Here is a 19,166-nt window from a genome sequence, read left to right as displayed (position 1 = left end):
AAGCTGAAGCAGGAGAAGAGAGGACATCTACAGCTGCAAAAATATGTTTTGTAATGAGACAAAGGCAATTTCTACTGTCCTGTGTTAGCTCTGATCTCACTGCAAAGCTGTGTGATTATGAAAGCAGACTGTCAGTCATTACAAGTCTCAAACTGGTAACCCCTACATTTATTTAATATAATCTCTTGAGGCAGATTCTCATACAGATCAGTGTCCGGCCCCATAGTCTTGAACAGCTCATTTACATGGATTTCTCTGGGAGAAAACATCAGATTGCAGATATCAAGGTATCATATTCGGCTTACTATGACCTACGCGCCCATATAGACTGTTTAAAAGGGACAATCCTACTGACAGATTACCTTTAAAAGTGGTGCTTATTAGTGTTGAGCGAGTATGTTCTGTCCGAGCACGCTCGGGCCGAGCTCCGAGTATTTACAGCTGCTCGTTGATAAGGTTAAATCGCTCCCGTGTGCATGATTTGCAACTGTTTGACAGTTTTATTACATGTGAGGAATGTGTAAGAAATAGACATTCCTCCCATGTAATAAAGCTGTCAAACAGTTGCAAATCATGCACACAGGAGTGATTCAACCATATCACCGAGCAGCTGTAAATACTCGGTGCTCGGCCCGAGCATACTCGGCGAAAGAGTTAACAGAACATACTCGCTCAACACTAGTGCTTATAGTTCTGTAGAGGTTTGAGTGGGTTCTTTTGTGACCTCTTGGATATGCTGTTCTTGTGCTCTTGGTGACATTTTGGTAGGCCAGCCACTCCTGGCAATAAGTACTACTGTTCCAAGTTTTCTCCATTATGGGTAATTGCTCTCACTGTGGTACCATGGAGTCCCAGAAATGGCTTTTTAACCCTTTCCTGACAGGAAGATTTCAATGACTTGGTTTGGTATCTTTAGAACGTGGATTCATGTGCTTCGTTGTGAAGACTTTGTAGCTTCATATTGACAGATTCTACTTATGTGATGCTTACACGCAGGTCTGGCAGTAATCATGGTTATTGATACTGAACCCGAAATTTTATTACATTTGTGTAACTTGTTGGTTTAGTAGCTAATGGAGCAATTATTTACGTTTTCATTTTCAGACATGTAAGAGAGAATAGCTTGTTTTCCTTATAAAGGGGTTATCTTATCAAATTGGTAAAATTGTAAATTGATTGCAAAAACTAGCAATTTTGGGAATTTACCCCTTCTTAAAAATCCTCACCGTTCTGAAGAATTGAAGGACTTTTTAATGTTGTAGTGCATGGCTCACTGCCTCGGATACGGTCTCTCATTTCCTCAGATGCTGCAAAAGCAGAAGCTGCCTTGCTGCAGCACAGTTCAGGCTAGTAGCTTAGCAATTCTGCCAGCCTTAAATGTCAATCTCACCTGTCTCTAAAAGCCGCAGCTGGGGACGAGTTCCAGCTGTGGTTGTTAACCATTTAAAAGCCGCTCTCAATATCTGTCAAAAGCATTTAAATGGCAGATGAATTCTAACAGTAGGAGAATGAGGTTCTATCAGGCGCTGTCAGCTGGTATTATCAATCTCCCATCGGCCTCCCATGACGCGATCGCAGGGAATCAATGGGTTACTGTGACCTTTGGACGTATGCTTATGACCCCCGTCACGGTCATCTCCACTATATTCTGCAATATTTTGGTATTGCAGTACATAGTATCAGTGATCATCCATCGCAGGATCAAGTTCCCTAAGGGGACCAAAAAACAATGTAAAAAAAAAAAGTTTTTAAAAACAGAAAAGTTTTACAAAAATGATAAAAATCCAAATCACCCTCCTTTTCCCCCTGTTAAAAAGAAAGGAAAAAAAAAACATATTTGGCATCGCTGTGTTGGTAAAAGTCTGATCTATTAAATATGGAATTATTTAACCCAATCAGTAAATGGCGTAAAGAAAAAATAATCCTAGAAATGAAGGTTTTTTTTTGGTCACCTCACTTAAAAAAATATAATAACCAATCAAAGCATTCTATGTACACAAAATTGATATCAGCCTTCAGTGCCAAAAAAACAAGCCCTCGCTCCCCGCATCAATAGAGGAATAAAAATGTTATGGGTCTTGGAAAACTACGACACAAAGCAAAAATGTTTTTTCCAATATTCTGAAATATCTTTCATCGCTTAAATAGAATAAAAAAATTGTTGCGTGTATTGCTGTAATCGTTCTGACTAGGACAATCAGGTTTACTGGTCATTCTTACCACACAATGGAGCTCGTAAAAACAAACCCCTACAAAAAATGGCAGAATTGTATCTTTTTTTCATGATTTCATCACACTTGGAAATTTTTTCCTGTGTTTCAGTACATTGTATGGGAAAATGAATGGTGTAATTCAAAACTATAAATCGTGGCTATGTGGACGGAAAAAAAAAAAGTTATGGCACTAGAAAGAAGGCGGGGAAAAAATAAAAGAGCAAAATCTCACAGGGTTAAAAACATTAAAGTGAGACAAATGTGCAAAACTAGAAGAAAGTTGGAAGATGGCAAATACAGCAATGTAGCTTTGTAAGTAAAGATTCAGTATAACTTGTATGTCATTTACTGAAAATTCTGCTTTTCTATCCTTAGGAGTCCACTGACAGCCCCAACGCAGTGACCCACAGCTCCAACTCAGTGACCCACAGCCCCAACTCAGTGACCCACAGCCCCAACTCAGTGACCCACAGCCCCAACTCAGTGACCCACAGCCCCAACTCAGTGACCCACAGCCCCAACTCAGTGACCCACAGCCCCAACTCAGTGACCCACAGCCCCAACTCAGTGACCCACAGCCCCAACTCAGTGACCCACAGCCCCAACTCAGTGACCGACAGCCCCAACTCCGTGACCGACAGCCCCAACTCCGTGACCGACAGCCCCAACTCCGTGACCGACAGCCCCAACTCAGTGACTGACAGCCCTAACTCAGTGACTGACAGCCCTAACTCAGTGACTGACAGCCCTAACTCAGTGACTGACAGCCCTAACTCAGTGACTGACAGCCCTAACTCAGTGACTGACAGCCCTAACTCAGTGACTGACAGCCCTAACTCAGTGACTGACAGCCCTAACTCAGTGACTGACAGCCCTAACTCAGTGACTGACAGCCCTAACTCAGTGACTGACAGCCCTAACTCAGTGACTGACAGCCCTAACTCAGTGACTGACAGCCCTAACTCAGTGACTGACAGCCCTAACTCAGTGACTGACAGCCCTAACTCAGTGACTGACAGCCCTAACTCAGTGACTGACAGCCCTAACTCAGTGACTGACAGCCCTAACTCAGTGACTGACAGCCCTAACTCAGTGACTGACAGCCCTAACTCAGTGACTGACAGCCCTAACTCAGTGACTGACAGCCCTAACTCAGTGACTGACAGCCCTAACTCAGTGACTGACAGCCCTAACTCAGTGACTGACAGCCCTAACTCAGTGACTGACAGCCCTAACTCAGTGACTGACAGCCCTAACTCAGTGACTGACAGCCCTAACTCAGTGACTGACAGCCCTAACTCAGTGACTGACAGCCCTAACTCAGTGACTGACAGCCCTAACTCAGTGACTGACAGCCCTAACTCAGTGACTGACAGCCCTAACTCAGTGACTGACAGCCCTAACTCAGTGACTGACAGCCCTAACTCAGTGACTGACAGCCCTAACTCAGTGACTGACAGCCCTAACTCAGTGACTGACAGCCCTAACTCAGTGACTGACAGCCCTAACTCAGTGACTGACAGCCCTAACTCAGTGACTGACAGCCCTAACTCCGTGACTGACAGCCCTAACTCAGTGACTGACAGCCCTAACTCCGTGACTGACAGCCCTAACTCAGTGACTGACAGCCCTAACTCAGTGACTGACAGCCCTAACTCAGTGACTGACAGCCCTAACTCAGTGACTGACAGCCCTAACTCAGTGACTGACAGCCCTAACTCAGTGACTGACAGCCCTAACTCAGTGACTGACAGCCCTAACTCAGTGACTGACAGCCCTAACTCAGTGACTGACAGAACAAAACAGGACCACATTTGCAAACAGAAAATAAAATACAAATTATACATTTTAATTTGCCCACCTTCACCTGATCTATACCATGTCGTCAATCATTGGGGCTGCATTTGACTTCACAGGGGTGGATATATACGTTTATATGAAACAGCGCTCCAAAATCTCTTACAATAAATATGACATGTACCGGCAGCAGAGGAAGCGTACTTCATAATCCTATACAGTGGGTGAACTATCAAGCACGTCACCAATTTTCTAAGTAAATATATTTCTAAAGGTGCTATTGACATGAAATTTTCACCACATGTCGATGATAACCCATCCAATCCACACAAAGAAATCAAACCATAGATGTCCATAAATTAAGTTATTTATAACAATAAGAAATGACACAGGGAAAAAGTATTGAACACACTTACTGAAATTTATTTAATACTTCATTCAAAACCCTTTGTTAGTGATGACCACTTCAAGATGCCTCCTGTATGGAGAAACTAGTTGCCATTTGGCCTCCAAACATGGTGTGTATTATGGCATCCAATTTTGGTCTCATCTTACCAGGCTGTGTTCTCCCAGTATATCACAGGCTTGTCTAAGGCTATGTGCCCACGATGCAGAAATGCTCCGGATTTTTTCCTGATCATTTCTGCATCTCCCTGGCAGAAAAAACGCATGCGGATTGTACATGCGGATTGTACATGCGTTTTTCCTGCCAGGGACAAGCGTAAGTGAAGCGTTTTGATCATGCGATTTCGCATGCGGGTTGTCAAGCGCTTTCCAAGGGATTTTAGCATCACTTGGAAAGTGCTTGACAACTTGGTCACACTATATAAATCCATGCAACCGGCATGGATTTTATTTAGTGTGACCAAGTTAGTTAAAAAAAAGAATAAAAATGGTAAAAAATAAAAAAAAACTATTATACTCACCTTCCGATGGCCGCCGGTCTCCTTATCCGATGCGTCCGGTCTTCCCGGTGTCTCGCGGTCGTGTAAAAAGACCTGCCATGATGTCATTTACTCATGCGACGGGTCACGCGACAGCTGACGTCGGCGGTCGCGTGACCCGTCACATGACTAAATGACGTCATGGCAGGTCCTCTTAGACCATTGCGAGCTGCCGGCGAGTCAGGACGCACAATAGAGGAGACCAGGGGCCATCAGAAGTTAAGTATAATGTATATTTTTTATTTTAATTCTTTTTTTTTATTTTTTTTTTTTTACAGGTACTATGGTCCAGAGGAGAGTCTCCTCTTCTCCAAACTTCTCCAATTAAGCGATTCAATGCAAGTCAATGGCGGCAAAAACGCCGCGCTTACGCAAAATAATTATTAGTGCTGCGGATTATTCCGCAATGATAATCCGCAGTGGAAATTTCCGCAGCATGTGCACAGCACATACGGATTATCATTGAGAAACATGGCAGACCTTCTACCAAGCGTTTTTTAAGCGTTTCTGCAGTGGAATTGCCGCTGCGGAAACGCTTAAAAAACGCATAGTGGGCACACAGCCTAACTGTAGTTGAGCAAACTTTAAATATGTTTTTTGTTCAGCAATGGACTCTTGCGTGGTGAGAGTGCATACAAGCCATGGAGGTTGAGTGCGTTACTGACTGTTCTCTTTGAAACAATTACGAGTTCTGTTGATTCCAGGTATTTCTGTAGCTCTCCAAAGGTGGTCCTTGGCTCTTAGACAACTCTTTTGATAATTCTTTTCACTCCTCTGTCTGAAATCTTGCGGGTAGAACCTGGTAGTGGCCGGTTTTTGGTGAAATTATGTTTTTTCCACTTCCAGATTATGGCACAAACAGTGCTCACTGGAACCTTCAGTAATTTAGAAACTATTCTGTAGGCAATGCCATCAGTATGTTTTGCAACAATAAGGTTGTGAAGGTCTTGAGACAGATCACTAGTTTTACCAATCATGAGATGTTTCTTGTGTGGCACCCTGGTAATGAGACACCTTTTTATAGGCCATCAGGTGAACCAGCTGATATTATTTTTCACTAAGTGACAGGATTGCTTTCTAATTACTGATAGATTTCAACTTGTGTCATGGCTTTTTGCGCCTCTCTGTTCAAGTGTTCAATACTTTTTTCCTGTGTCATAACTTAAATTTATAGACATGTATGATTTGATTTCTTTGCTTGTGTGGATTGGATGGATTGATGTCGACATCTGGTGAGAATTTCATGATAATAGCTGCTTTAGAGTATATTTACTTTGAAATAAGTATTGAACATGACACCAATATTCTTACACTGTATATATATATCTCAATATAGTAAAGTAAAGCTGGTGTCATCCAGCTCACATGCGTAAAGCACATACACACAGATAGCAATATTATCCTACCTGATCTTTGTCTTGAAATTTTTCAGTTGGCCCGAACTGTAGTAGACCCATCCAATTTAATTTTTGTAGCCATTGAAACACAGAGAAGACATATCTCCTAAAGAAAAATAAAGATGACAGCCATAAGAGAGAAAGATGAATAATATTCGTCCCTTCTCCAAGTGGAGGATGCCACTTTATCAGTAATTGTATTAAATTAACTTGGGCAGAAAATTTTTAAACCAAATATCCACATTTCAGCACAAAGAACGTTCCACACACCTTTTATACAGCAGCTGCTGTCGTATCGACCGGGGCAGGTACCGGATTAACGTGTGCTTTTTAATTGGATCATTTAAATAGTCCTCAAGGTCATCAACCTAAAAAATATAGGAGAAAATCATTATGTTCTGCAAGAAAATATTCTAAGCATATTAAAAAATATAAGAAAAACCCAAAATTTCTCCCATAGAAGTGAATGGAGAGCTCCGTGTACTTGCGTGGTTACCCCTACATTTAGTCTCCACCAGGATGGGGCGGCATCTTCAACAGACTGGTTAGGAGACCCATATTCTTGACACAAGAGGGGTCCCAGAGACAGAACCAGTCGCAAACATTTATTTTATATCAAAATGTCTGTATGTGTAATATTCTTTATCAGTAATCGATACTCATCTATAACAGTAGAAGTGTAAAGTCTGCTTTATTTTAGATTCAAATGACATAACCCATAGCCATTTAATACTTAGCGAACATAGTTTTATTGATACACGATGGGGGACCCCAAAAAACAGAAATTGTCTTTGGATTTTTGCTGCCAGGTGAATGTCTGCAATACCCTTCTGAGTCAGTACGCAGCCATCGACGTTGGGGAGGGGATGAGTATACCTTTAGTGATTTTTTTTTTTCTTTCAAGAGTTTTATCATTTGCCTATTTTGTTTTTTATTTTTATTATTAAGATCGACCGCACGAACTGATGAAATGTGGTGAAAGGTCAACAAACCTGTCATAGGTGTGTCAAGTGTGACAGACAGTCGCTTTGGAGCCGGCTGCAGAAGGTCACTGACCTTCGCATTGCAGACGCCTTCTTGATCCTCTCATCTCTTTTGTATAATTATATCCTTCTTCCTTTAGGACCCAGCAGCTACCGCCACCTTCTGCTGCTGATTCACATACCCTTGCTTGGTAGTTAAAAACGCTCAGTTTTTCCAGAGATGCGCCGGTGATAGGTCTTTGTACCTCTGTGCAGGCTTGGAGCACTGGCAGTCGGCTAGTATCTTCTCTGGTGCCCTTGGAGGTCAGTTGGCGTTATCTCTCTGGTGTCTGCTCAAGCTAATAGTATCCCCTTTGTTTGTCTATCTTGTTGTTTTTAGTTTCTATTGGGCCTGATTAGCGCTCACCCCTTCCCCTCCCTATCTAGGGTCAAGCTCTAGGGACGTTAAGGGCTTAGGTTCCTGCTCGGCGACAGGTGTGGAACCTATATAGGGATGATGGGGTCAGCAGGGTGATATTAGATCTGCCTAGGGGTCTACACTCCCCCTTTCCTTAGTGTTTGGGCTTCCTGCCCCTCTTCCATACGTTTTGCACTTAGTCTTTCCCACACCTAACATGACAAAACCATTCTGCTGCCATTGGACTATTGATGAACCCATGGAGTTATCTGGGATTTCATTAATTCCCTATCAGCAAACTTTAAAGAAGAAATTGGGCATGAAACAAGTTGCAGCAAAATCCCTGCCTCGCCTGCTCACCCCCGATAAAGAGACACTCGCCTGGCTATGAATGGAGAGTTCTTTGAAGGAGAATGAAGTTTCAAAAGGTACAATAATTACATTATGGGCCTGATTCATTAAGGCTTTGTCCATGCTAGTCTTGATGAGGGGGAGTGCTGGAATGAGACGCTCCTGAATCATGAAGTGGTCTACACGTCTTCATAAATCAGGAGCATCTAACAAGTAAAGTGTTGTGCACTTCCATATCCTACACCAGAAATCTCTCTCAAGTCAGGAACTGGAGTGAGATTTCTGGCATACGGAACACCACAGCTCATCATGAAGTCGCATCCCGCCCCTGCCAAGCCCCCGCCCTTGCTGGGCCCCCACCCCTGCCAAGCTCCCAACACCCCCCTGCCAAGCTCCCATCTCGCCCGTCGCGCCCCTACTCCGTCTATTTTGGTGGAGCTGGGAGAAACTGGTGTGAAAACTCAGAGTTGCACTTAAATTTTGTGACTTTTTAAACCTTTTACACCAGAATTCTGAAGTGAAAGCTTTGATTATTTAGTGACCCAGAATGTATAATTGGCGGAGAAAGGTTGAACTTGATGGACCTTGGTCATTTTTCAACCTATGTAACTATGAATCGGGCCCTATATTGTTATAAATAAATTTGGTTTCTTTTGGGTACCCCCTTGTTACAGCGGTTTCCGATGCTTTTTTTCCCACAAAAGAAACAAAACTTCACAGCCGCATTGTACAAGTGAATTAGACATCAAAAAGTTGTCGAAAGATTGAACAACTTGTTGGAAAAAAAAGAAAAATAATCAGAGAAAAATGTAACCGTCCCCAACGTGGGATGACACACTGATCCAGAAGGCTCCCACCAACAATCGCCTAGTGGGGGACACCTGTACTACAAGCGCCCCAACTTCCAGAAGACTATTCCTGACAAAGCATGAGACCAACTGCAGGTTCTTACATCCACTCTAATGGCTGCCTTCCATTAGTAGTATATGGAGATAATAATCATGGTATTACACATTGTAACCCAGCAGCCGGGCCACCATTATTCCTGTAATGGACTTTACCTTGTAGCTGACTTGAACTATCTGAATGAAGATGGAGAGCGGTAGACAGAGGAGTAAATCATTGACGAGGACCCAGCCTGTTCCAAATTCAGAGTGTATAGTAGCCGGTGGCACATACCTCAGCCATGACACTTCATCCACATAGACTGGAAAAGAAGCAGTGTGATAGAAATGTAATGGCGGTGAGATGACGCATTCCCGCAATGTATCATTCAAGTGCAGTATAGTGGTATTGTGTAAAGTATTGTGATTTGTAGGATTGCTGCTTCCAATAGGTGGCGCTATAGAGTTCAAGTCCTCTTTTCCTCTGAAGAGGCAATTTGCATATTAAATTTCCCAGAGGAGCATGTCACTCTCCACAAGGAGAAACGTTACCCCTTAGACCTCAGTCCAGAGCCTCTCACCTAGCCAAATCAGTTCTCATACTTTGCACTGACGAGGGCCAACAGCCCGGAACACCGTGTCTGCAAATTGACATTCTGATTTGGCTTTTATCCTAAGTCATATTGCGCAACTCGTTAAAGGGTCAATTGTGACTTGTAGGATTGCTGCTAGCAATAGGTGGCGCTATAGAGTACAAGTCCTCTTTTTCTCTGAAGAGGCAATTTGCATATTAAAGTGCAGTATAAGAAATGTGACGTCCCCAGTATCACACCGACACAGCCATTCAACAAGTTGTTTTATTCTGTGGTGGGCATTCAGGGTGGTACTTAACCCCTTTCTAGCCCAGGGCGTACTAATACGTATCTGTGCTCTGGGCCTTTTGGGCCAGATACGTATTAGTACGCCTTGGCAATTTCGCCCGCACACAAGCGGTGCAGGTGAGATTACCGCCGGCTGTCAGCTGATCCTGCACATATCACCAGGTGTCAGCTGTGAGAGAGGGGTCCCTCACCGCTCCCGGCACATTAACCCCCGCAATGCTGTGATCGAAGTCGATCGCAACATTGTGGGGGCAAGGGGAGGTAAGCGCGATACTTACCTTCTCTGCCGGCGTCTTGCGGCAGCTGAGTCCGGTCCCGGATGTTGTCATGACAACCCGATGTCATCATGACAACATCCGGGTCACCAGGAGGCAGGAAGTTACTTTGGTCATGCGCAGTGCATGACCAAAGTAACTTCTCCCTGTGCAGCATGACAGGGATGGTTCTGCATTCCTGTGCTATACAGCCGATCAGAGTGAAAAAAGTGAAAGTCCCATAGTGGGATAAAGTGTAAAAGTAATAAAAATGTCAGAAAGTGAAAAAAAAAAAAAAAAAAAATAAATTGTAAAAATATTTTTTAAAAAAGCTGAAAAATAATAATAATAATAAAAAAGATACATATTGTACCCATAAATAAATAATCTTATGAAAAAAAAAAATAAACCAATAAAAGTACACATATTTGGTATCGCCGTGTCCGGAATGGCCTGACCTATAAAACTGTCCCACTAGTTAACCCCTTTAGTGAACACTGTAAAAAATAAAAATAAACGAAACTTAAAACGATGCTTTATCATCATACCGCCAAACAAAAAATGGAATAAAATGCAATAAAAAAGACGAATGTAAATAAAAATGGTACCGCTGAAAACATCATTTGTCCTGCAAAAAACAAGCCGCCATACAGCTCAAACAGCTGAAAAATGAAAAAGTTATAGCTCTCAGAATAAAGGGATGCAAAAACAATTCTTTTTTCTATAAAATAGTTTTTATTGTGTAAAAGCACCAAAACATAAAAAAATATAAATGTAGTATCACTGTAAACGCACTGACCCGAAGAATAAAGCCACCGTATCAATTTTAGCACACGCAGAATAGCATTAAAAAAAACAATTCCTGAATTTTGTTTTTTGTTTATTCTGCATCCCAAATATCTGAATAGAAAGCGATCAAAAAATGTCATGTGCACGAAAATGGTACCAATAAAAACGTCAACTAGTCCCGCAAAAAACAAGCCGTCACATGACTCTGTCGGCCGAAATATGGAGAAATTATAGCTCTCAAATGATGGCGATGCAAAAACTAGTCTTTGCAAAAAAAGGGTTTTTTAGTGTGTGACAGCTGTCAATCATAAAAACCCCATATCAATCTGGTATCGCTGTAATCGCACCGACCCGAAGAATAAAGTAGTCTAATCACTTATACCACACGAGGAACGGCGTAAAAAAATAGCTCTAGGGCAGGGGTCTCAAACACGCGGCCCGCATGCGGCCCCTGAGGCTGCTTTATGCGGCCCACAGGCACAGACCCCTTGATGATCCCGACCAGGTCCAGGAGGAGCCGCCGACAGCAGCGCTGCATTGCCGCACAGAGACTGTTTCCCAGCACTGCATTTCCAATGCCAGCCGCCGGCCAATCAGAGGCCAGCAGCTGATATCTGCGTGTTGGCGCAGCGAGTATGACGTCATTGCCATATGCAGATGTCAGCTGCTGGCCTCTGATTGGCCGGCGGCTGACATTGAAAATGCTGTGCTGGGAGACAGTCTCTGTGCGGCAATGCAGCGCTGCTGTCGGCGGCTCCTCCTGGACCAGGTCGGGATCGTCAAGGGGTCGGACTCTGTGGTGCCTGCGGGCCACATCTGCAGGAAGGCCGCCGAGGGAACGGAGGACAGGTGAGAATCATCTTTTTTTTTTTTTTTATGTGTGTGAAGAACAGCACAGGGGGCACATAGCCACAAGAGGGGACCTGGATGGGGCACATAGCCACAGGATGGGGACCTGGATGGGGCACATAGCCACAAGAGGGGACCTGGATGGGGCACAGAGCCACAGGATGGGGACCTGGATGGGGCACAGAGCCACAGGATGGGGACCTGGATGGGGCACATAGCCACAGGATGGGGACCTGGATGGGGCACATAGCCACAGGATGGGGACCTGGATGGGGCACATAGCCACAAGAGGGGACCTGGATGGGGCACATAGCCACAAGATGGGGACCTGGATGGGGCACATAGCCACAAGAGGGGACCTGGATGGGGCACATAGCCACAAGATGGGGACCTGGATGGGGCACATAGCCACAAGAGGGGACCTGGATGGGGCACATAGCCACAAGAGGGGACCTGGATGGGGCACATAGCCACAAGAGGGGACCTGGATGGGGCACATAGCCACAAGATGGGGATCTGGATGGGGCACATAGCCACAGGATGGGGACCTGGATGGGGCACATAGCCACAGGATGGGGACCTGGATGGGGCACATAGCCACAAGAGGGGACCTGGATGGGGCAAATAGCCTCAAGATGGGGACCTGGATGGGGCACATAGCCACAAGAGGGGACCTGGATGGGGCACATAGCCTCAAGATGGGGACCTGGATGGGGCACATAGCCACAAGAGGGGACCTGGATGGGGCACATAGCCACAAGATGGGGACCTGGATGGGGCACATAGCCACAGGATGGGGACCTGGATGGGGCACATAGCCACAGGATGGGGACCTGGATGGGGCACATAGCCACAAGAGGGGACCTGGATGGGGCACATAGCCACAAGAGGGGACCTGGATGGGGCACATAGCCATAAGAGGGGACCTGGATGGGGCACATAGCCTCAAGATGGGGACCTGGATGGGGCACATAGCCACAGGATGGGGACCTGGATGGGGAACATAGCCACAGGATGGGGTCCTGGATGGGGCACATAGCCACAAGATGGGGACCTGGATGGGGCACATAGCCACAAGATGGGGACCTGGATGGGGCACATAGCCACAAGATGGGGATCTGGATGGGGCACATAGCCACAAGATGGGGACCTGGATGGGGCACATAGCCACAAGATGGGGATCTGGATGGGGCACATAGCCACAAGATGGAGACCTGGATGGGGCACATAGCCACAAGATGGAGACCTGGATGGGGCACATAGCCACAAGATGGGGACCTGGATGAGGCACATAGCCACAGGATGGGGACCTGGATGGGGCACATTAGTACAAGATGGGGACTTGGATGGGGAACATTACTACAAGATGTTTGCCATTATTACTATATGATGCTAATTGTAAGACAATATTACTGAATGTGGCCAATTGGGGGAAACAAAATTGTAAAAATCAAAAAAATAAAAATAAAGCATGAAAAAATATTGGGCACTAAAAATGCTGTTTTATATGTAAACTAAAGTAAACACAAAAAAGTGCACGTTTATTATCGCCACATCCATAACGACCCAAGCCATAAAAAAATAAACACGGAAAAAATGTTCAAAAGGTGTATACAAAAAAAAATGGTATCACTAAAAATGTCACATTGAACAAAGAATGCGGCCCCCCAAATTCAAATTTTTTCCATGTGCGGCCCATATACCCAGCCGAGTTTGAGACCCCTGCTCTAGGGTTAAGGTTGTGCTAGGGTTAGGATTGTGCTAGGGTTAGGGTTAGGGTTGGGCTAGGGCTTGTGTTGGGATTTTTTCAGAAGTAAAGAAAAAAAAATTATGACGTTATGGCGACTAATGTTGAGCTTAAGTGCTCGCTACTTGAGTTTGCATCGGGTGCTCGGGTATGCACCGAGAATCGCGGGAGCTGGAGTGACATGCTCGAGTCTCCGCCCAAAATGTAGTGCAGCTGTTATACAGCCAAAAAAACTCGTGGGGATTGCCTGCCATGCACGAGCGATCCCCGCATGTTTTTTTTTTGGGTGTCTAATAACCGTGAAACATGCGGGGCAGGGACTCGAGCATGTCACTCGAGCACCCGCGATACATGGTGAATACCTGAGTACCCGATGCAAACTCAAGTAGCGAGCACTTGTGCTCAAGACTAATGACAACTTATTCAATATGATGACCTAATGTTATCAAATTCTGTGTCGCATCTCTGGGTTCAAAATTTTCACTATACCCCTTGATAAAATCCTTGAGGGGTGTAGTTTCCAAAATGGTGTCACTTGTGGGTGGTTTCCACTGTTTAGGCACATCAGGGGCTCTCCAAACGCAACATGGCGTCCACTAATTATTCAAGCAAATTTTACATTCAAAAAGTCTAATGGCGCTCCTTCCCTTCTGAGCCCTGCCGTGCGCCCAAACAGTGGTTTTCCCCCACATATGGGGTATCGGCTTACTCAGGAGAAATTGCAATTCCAATTTCTCCTGTTACCCTTGTGAAAATGCAAAACTGGAGGCTGAAAAACATTTATGTTGCCAAAATGTGACATTTTTATTTTTACGGCTCAAATGTTATAAACTTCTGTGAAGCACCTGGGGGAAAATAAAAAAATTGAGGTCTAAAGTAACATTTTTGTGAAAAAAAATAAATGTTCATTTTTTTCTTCCCCATTCCAAAAATTCCTCTGAAGCACCTGAAGGGTTAATAAACTTCTTGAATGTGGTTTTGAGGACTTTGAGGGGTTCAGTTTTTAGAATGGTGTCACTTTTGGGTATTTTCTGTCATAAAGGCCCCTCAAAGTCACTTCAAATATGATGTGGTCCCTAAAAAAATGGTTTTGTAAATTTTGTTGGAAAAATGAGAAATCGCTGGTCAACTTTTAACCTTTAGCTCCCTAATGAAAAAATGTTGGTTCCAAAATTGTGCTGATGTAAAGTAGACATGTGGGAAATGTTATTTATTAACTATTTTGTGTGACATATCTCTCTGATTTAAAGGCATGAAAATTCAAAGTTTGAAAATTGTGAAATTTTCAAAATTTTCCGTTTTTTTCACAAATAAACGCAAGTGATATCGAAGAAATTTTACCACAATCATGAAGTATAATATGTCACAAAAAACAATCTCAGAATCAGGGGGATCCGATGAAGCGTTCCAGAGATATTACCTCATAAAGTCACAGTGGTCAGAATTGTAAAAATTGGCCCGGTCATTAACGTGCAAACCACCCTCGGGGATAAAGGGGTTAAACCAGGGACAGGAATCTGGATCTTCACAGTCCGGCTGCACCATGGGTCTCTCAGAGGATGCCCTCTACCACATCATGCTCCACCAAAATGACCGGGACAATATAACAGTAACTTTAACCCCTTCCCGACCAGGTGATTTTCCATTTTTGCTTGCTCGTTTTTCCTCCCCTTCCTCAGAGAGCCATAACTTTTTACTTTTATTTTCAGCCATATGAGGACTTCTTTTTGTAGGACGAGTTGTACATTTGAATGACACCATCCATTTTATTATGTAATATGCTGGAAGGTGGGAAAAAAATTCATAGTGCAAAGAAATTGCGAAAAAAGTACAATTCCACATTTTTATTTTTACAGCGTTAATTATACGGTAATGTGATTCTCCAGGTCTGTACGATTATGGATGATACCAAACATGCATAGTTTCTTTTTTGTATTAAGTGCTGAAATATTTTTTTGTAAAAAAAAAAGTTTTTTGATTGTCTCTTATTGCAATTTTTTTGTGCGGTTACAACAACCAAAAAACTGTTTTTTTATTGATTGGGTATATACCGTAAATAAGTTTATACTTTGATAGATTTTTACGAATGCGGAGATATGACACGAGTATATTTGTTTCTTAATTTTTAATGGGGGAAAAGGAGGGCGATTGGAACTTTTAGTTTTTCATACTCTTTTTAAAAAAAAAATTTCTTATTTTTTTATCGAATTTGTTAGTTCCCCCAAGGGGACTTGAACCTGCGATCGTCTGATCGCTTGTGTTATGCACAACGCTATACATAGCAAAAATCACGGTCTCATATGGACACCAGTCACGTGCTGGCTTGCACAGGATTAACATCATGACAAGCACAGGGGTCTTCAGCAGATGGGAGGTGCACTGTAAGTGCAGGGGTCACAGATTGACTGGGTCATTGAACAGTTAACAGCTGCGGGAGGAGCTTTGCTCCATTCATGGCTGTTAGAGGCAGATGATGGCTGAATCTTACAGCCATCAATAGCCGGGAAAGATACAGGCTCAGTGGGTTCAGATTCCGAGCCAGCATCAAAGTCAGGGAGCCGACATATCATGTACCAGTGCTTAATATCTGCAGAATATAATGTTACCGTCAGAAGTAACCCTCTTGGAATTGTCCCCTTTGTGCACCAGTTCCCTATATGATTACGGAGGTGGAAAAAAATGAATACAAAGGGGGGGAGAGGGGGAGCCCAAAAATATAGTAAGGGACGGAAATTAGTTGTAGAGCAATAACATACAAAATGAAGTGCTGTAACACATACCTCTCTCTGTGCTCTCTGCTCCTTGGTCCGATACGTACTGTACCAGGTCATCAGCCTTACTGCTGGGATGGGTTTTAGGATCGGACGTGCCCTCTGTAGCGGGGGTGCAGTCTGTAGGGCAGCTGTCCGGTGGCCCTGGGGTCTCACATTCAGCAATGCACTCAGTCAGAGGGTTGGGATCAGTTATTTTGGGCTGCTGCTGCGTTTTGTGGGACGGATGACCATATACAATATACCATAAGAACATATGGGTTATTTTTAGGCGTGGCATTTTGGGAAGAAACCCAAGTGTACGTCCAAGTCCAGGAACTGTATGGGGCAAAAACAAAAAATATTACTGCTCAACCAAATAAAAATTTAAGGCTCCAAAAATATCATTATTAGTGATAAAGGCATTATCCCTGCCTTTGAGGTTAAACTCCTCCATTCTCAGGGCTTTGGATTCAGCTCTCGCCTCCATATGGCCGCACAATACATTTATAGAGACCTCCCCCTATATAGTGTGATAACCACTAAGATGACAGCCATTGTCCTTCATGGGCAGTCATGCCCCCATAGACTGCATGCTCCTTCTACACCGGAGGTCTATTGCCCCAAAACTACACCACCTTTTTTATACTGGCCCCATTTCTTTTTTCCCCGTATACAAGCTACATACAAGACCAGGATTAATATTCAGCTTGCTGATGGACAAGTTGTGAAAGATCTGAATGTTAAGACCAAAATTGCTCCTGGATTGTAAAACCGCGGCCTCTTTAATCAAAATTTGGACATTACATGTAACTTGGTCTCCCATGGGAATCCATTTTCCACACGAGATATATAAATGTAACATGGATATTACATACTTGCCTGAAGATTTAAATTAATTAAAGGTTTAAAATGTCCATGGTCATCAGATGGTTTTGGCTGAAAGCTTGATTCCTCCAGCTCAGCTAAGTGCGCATGTAATTAATGGAGAGGGAGTAAGACCCCGCCACACACATCTCATAGCGGTTTATCCCCCAGGAACAAAGTGAATATCCAAAATGCCCAATCCTTTCTCCCTGACATCTGCTGTTGGGGAAGAGTTGGTTGACCCCACACATTCCATAGTTGTCTGACTGCACCAAAATCAGCAGCGTTGTCACGCTTACAACTAATGTGTGAGGGCGCCCTTACTAATTTTCCTTCTATTGCACAATTATATTTCCCTGATTTGGCATTTTAGTTTGCGTATAGGAGTCTTACCATCAGGTCATGAACAGTAATGAGAAAGTGCTAAGCCTTCTCTCATCACTCTTCACGAGCACACCGCTCCCCAGTCTCCCGGCATGCTGTGGGCTCCCGCATGATTGACAGTTGGAACCATTGGGATTGTTGCACTGCTGGCCTGAACGTTGTGCTGTCCATTGCTGCTATCCTGGCAGCCTCAGAGCAGTGCTTACAAGCTCTATTGGAAAGAGCTTGTAAGCACTACACATGTTCAGCCTATGCTACACTGCATAGATGACAAGTCTTATGTTTTCTATGAACAAAAAAATTGAAAAGCATACCTATGACAGGATGGTAATTTTTTAACTGTGTCACTTCCATTCGATCAGTCGGTTTCAGTGGATTTTCTGAAGTGTCACCCGGAGATGCACCATGTTTTTTCTTTTGCTTCTCTTTAGATGCATCATCAGTCTCCGGTCTGCCAGGTCCCGATTGTCCTACAGGTGAACGTGACCTGTACAATGTCCCAGAGATAGCAACAGAACACATATAACATGAAGCAACTTCATCTGTCTTCAATGTGTACATTAGAAAAAAAATCCTGATAGACTAACAAGTTGCTAAGGGAATTTATCACCATAATTGCATTTTTTTTTGTAGATTTCCCGATTCTCTTGACATGATTGGGAGGAGAACAACTGTAACTGAGCTGTTAGATAAGTAGTGCCAGAGATTTGTTATAGCAAAACTCATAGCATGCATTATTTATAGGAGAGGGCTGTGGGCATGCCCTGCGGCAGGTTGTGAGCATGCCCTGCGGCAGGTTGTGGGCAGGAAGAAGGAAGAGATAGGATCCACCATTAATAATTGGTGATGAGGACATATTGAGTTATCTCCCTCCAGCAGTAGAATGGAGCTGTTATTGTAATCTTGCCATTAAAGAAATAAGACAAGATTGCCAAAAAGTGATCTCTACAAAAGCTTCTGTGGCCAGAGTAAAAACTATTAGATTTCAACATTAGCTTTTTTAACATAGTGCTATAGGAAATAATAATAATATAATTTTTTTTTATCATCATGTAAAAACTTGACCAACAATTAATGATATATACTGTCTTTTTTTGGGCTATACGACACCTTTTAGCAAGAAAAAATGTTGCTAAAAAAGTGTTTGCAGCTTCTAGTCTGGAGAATGTTTCCTGTGATCAAGCAGAAGACTGACTCAGCGTCTTCCCCGATCACTGAGAGAACTGCGCAGCAGCACAGTCCTCTCTCCTCCTGCTCCATCACTAAGGCTATGTGCCCAAGTAGCGTTTTTACGGCCGCGAAAATGCTTGTAAAACAGTCTGCCATGCAAAGCAATGTGAATTCGGATGTGCTGTGCACATGATGCGCTAATTAGTGCGCCAAATTCGCATTGCAAAACGCAGCATGACCATTTCTACCGCGATTACACCACAAATTCGCGGCCATTGAGGAACATTGAAACGCAGCAAGCCCGCAGGTATATGTGGATTTGCTGCGTTTCAGTGAAATTCAATGGCCACTAATTTGCGGCATAATCGCGGTGCGTGTGGTACCCGGGATGAAGAGGAGACTACAACTCCTCTTCATCCCGGCTACCACGCGGTGAAAAAAAGAAATAAAAAAGTTAAAAATAAAAAAACCTGTATACTCATCTCTCCAGTCTTCTCCCGGCAGCGTCC

The 19,166-nt window shown here is 43.7% G+C and overlaps 1 protein-coding gene across 1 annotated transcript in view; it reads right to left on the bottom strand.

Annotated features, from left to right (window-relative positions):
- Window positions 1–19,166, bottom strand: part of GTF3C1 (general transcription factor IIIC subunit 1) — a 93,069-nt gene that overhangs the window by 44,854 nt on the left and 29,049 nt on the right. Inside the window, exons 14-18 of the mRNA XM_073647805.1 lie at window positions 17,802–17,974; window positions 16,267–16,575; window positions 9,144–9,289; window positions 6,622–6,719; window positions 6,361–6,457 (exon numbers count right to left, since the gene is read on the bottom strand). Coding sequence (XP_073503906.1) covers window positions 6,361–6,457; window positions 6,622–6,719; window positions 9,144–9,289; window positions 16,267–16,575; window positions 17,802–17,974 — 823 coding nt within the window. The remainder of the gene's footprint in view (window positions 1–6,360; window positions 6,458–6,621; window positions 6,720–9,143; window positions 9,290–16,266; window positions 16,576–17,801; window positions 17,975–19,166) is intronic.

This window comes from Phyllobates terribilis, unplaced genomic scaffold (genome assembly GCF_046119375.1).
Source record: "Phyllobates terribilis strain yellow unplaced genomic scaffold, ASM4611937v1 Scaffold_9__5_contigs__length_417890890, whole genome shotgun sequence".
In the NCBI taxonomy this organism is placed as follows: Eukaryota; Metazoa; Chordata; class Amphibia; order Anura; family Dendrobatidae; genus Phyllobates; species Phyllobates terribilis.
Note: the sequence above shows the minus strand (reverse complement) of the source record. Positions and strands in the feature narration are given on the sequence as shown.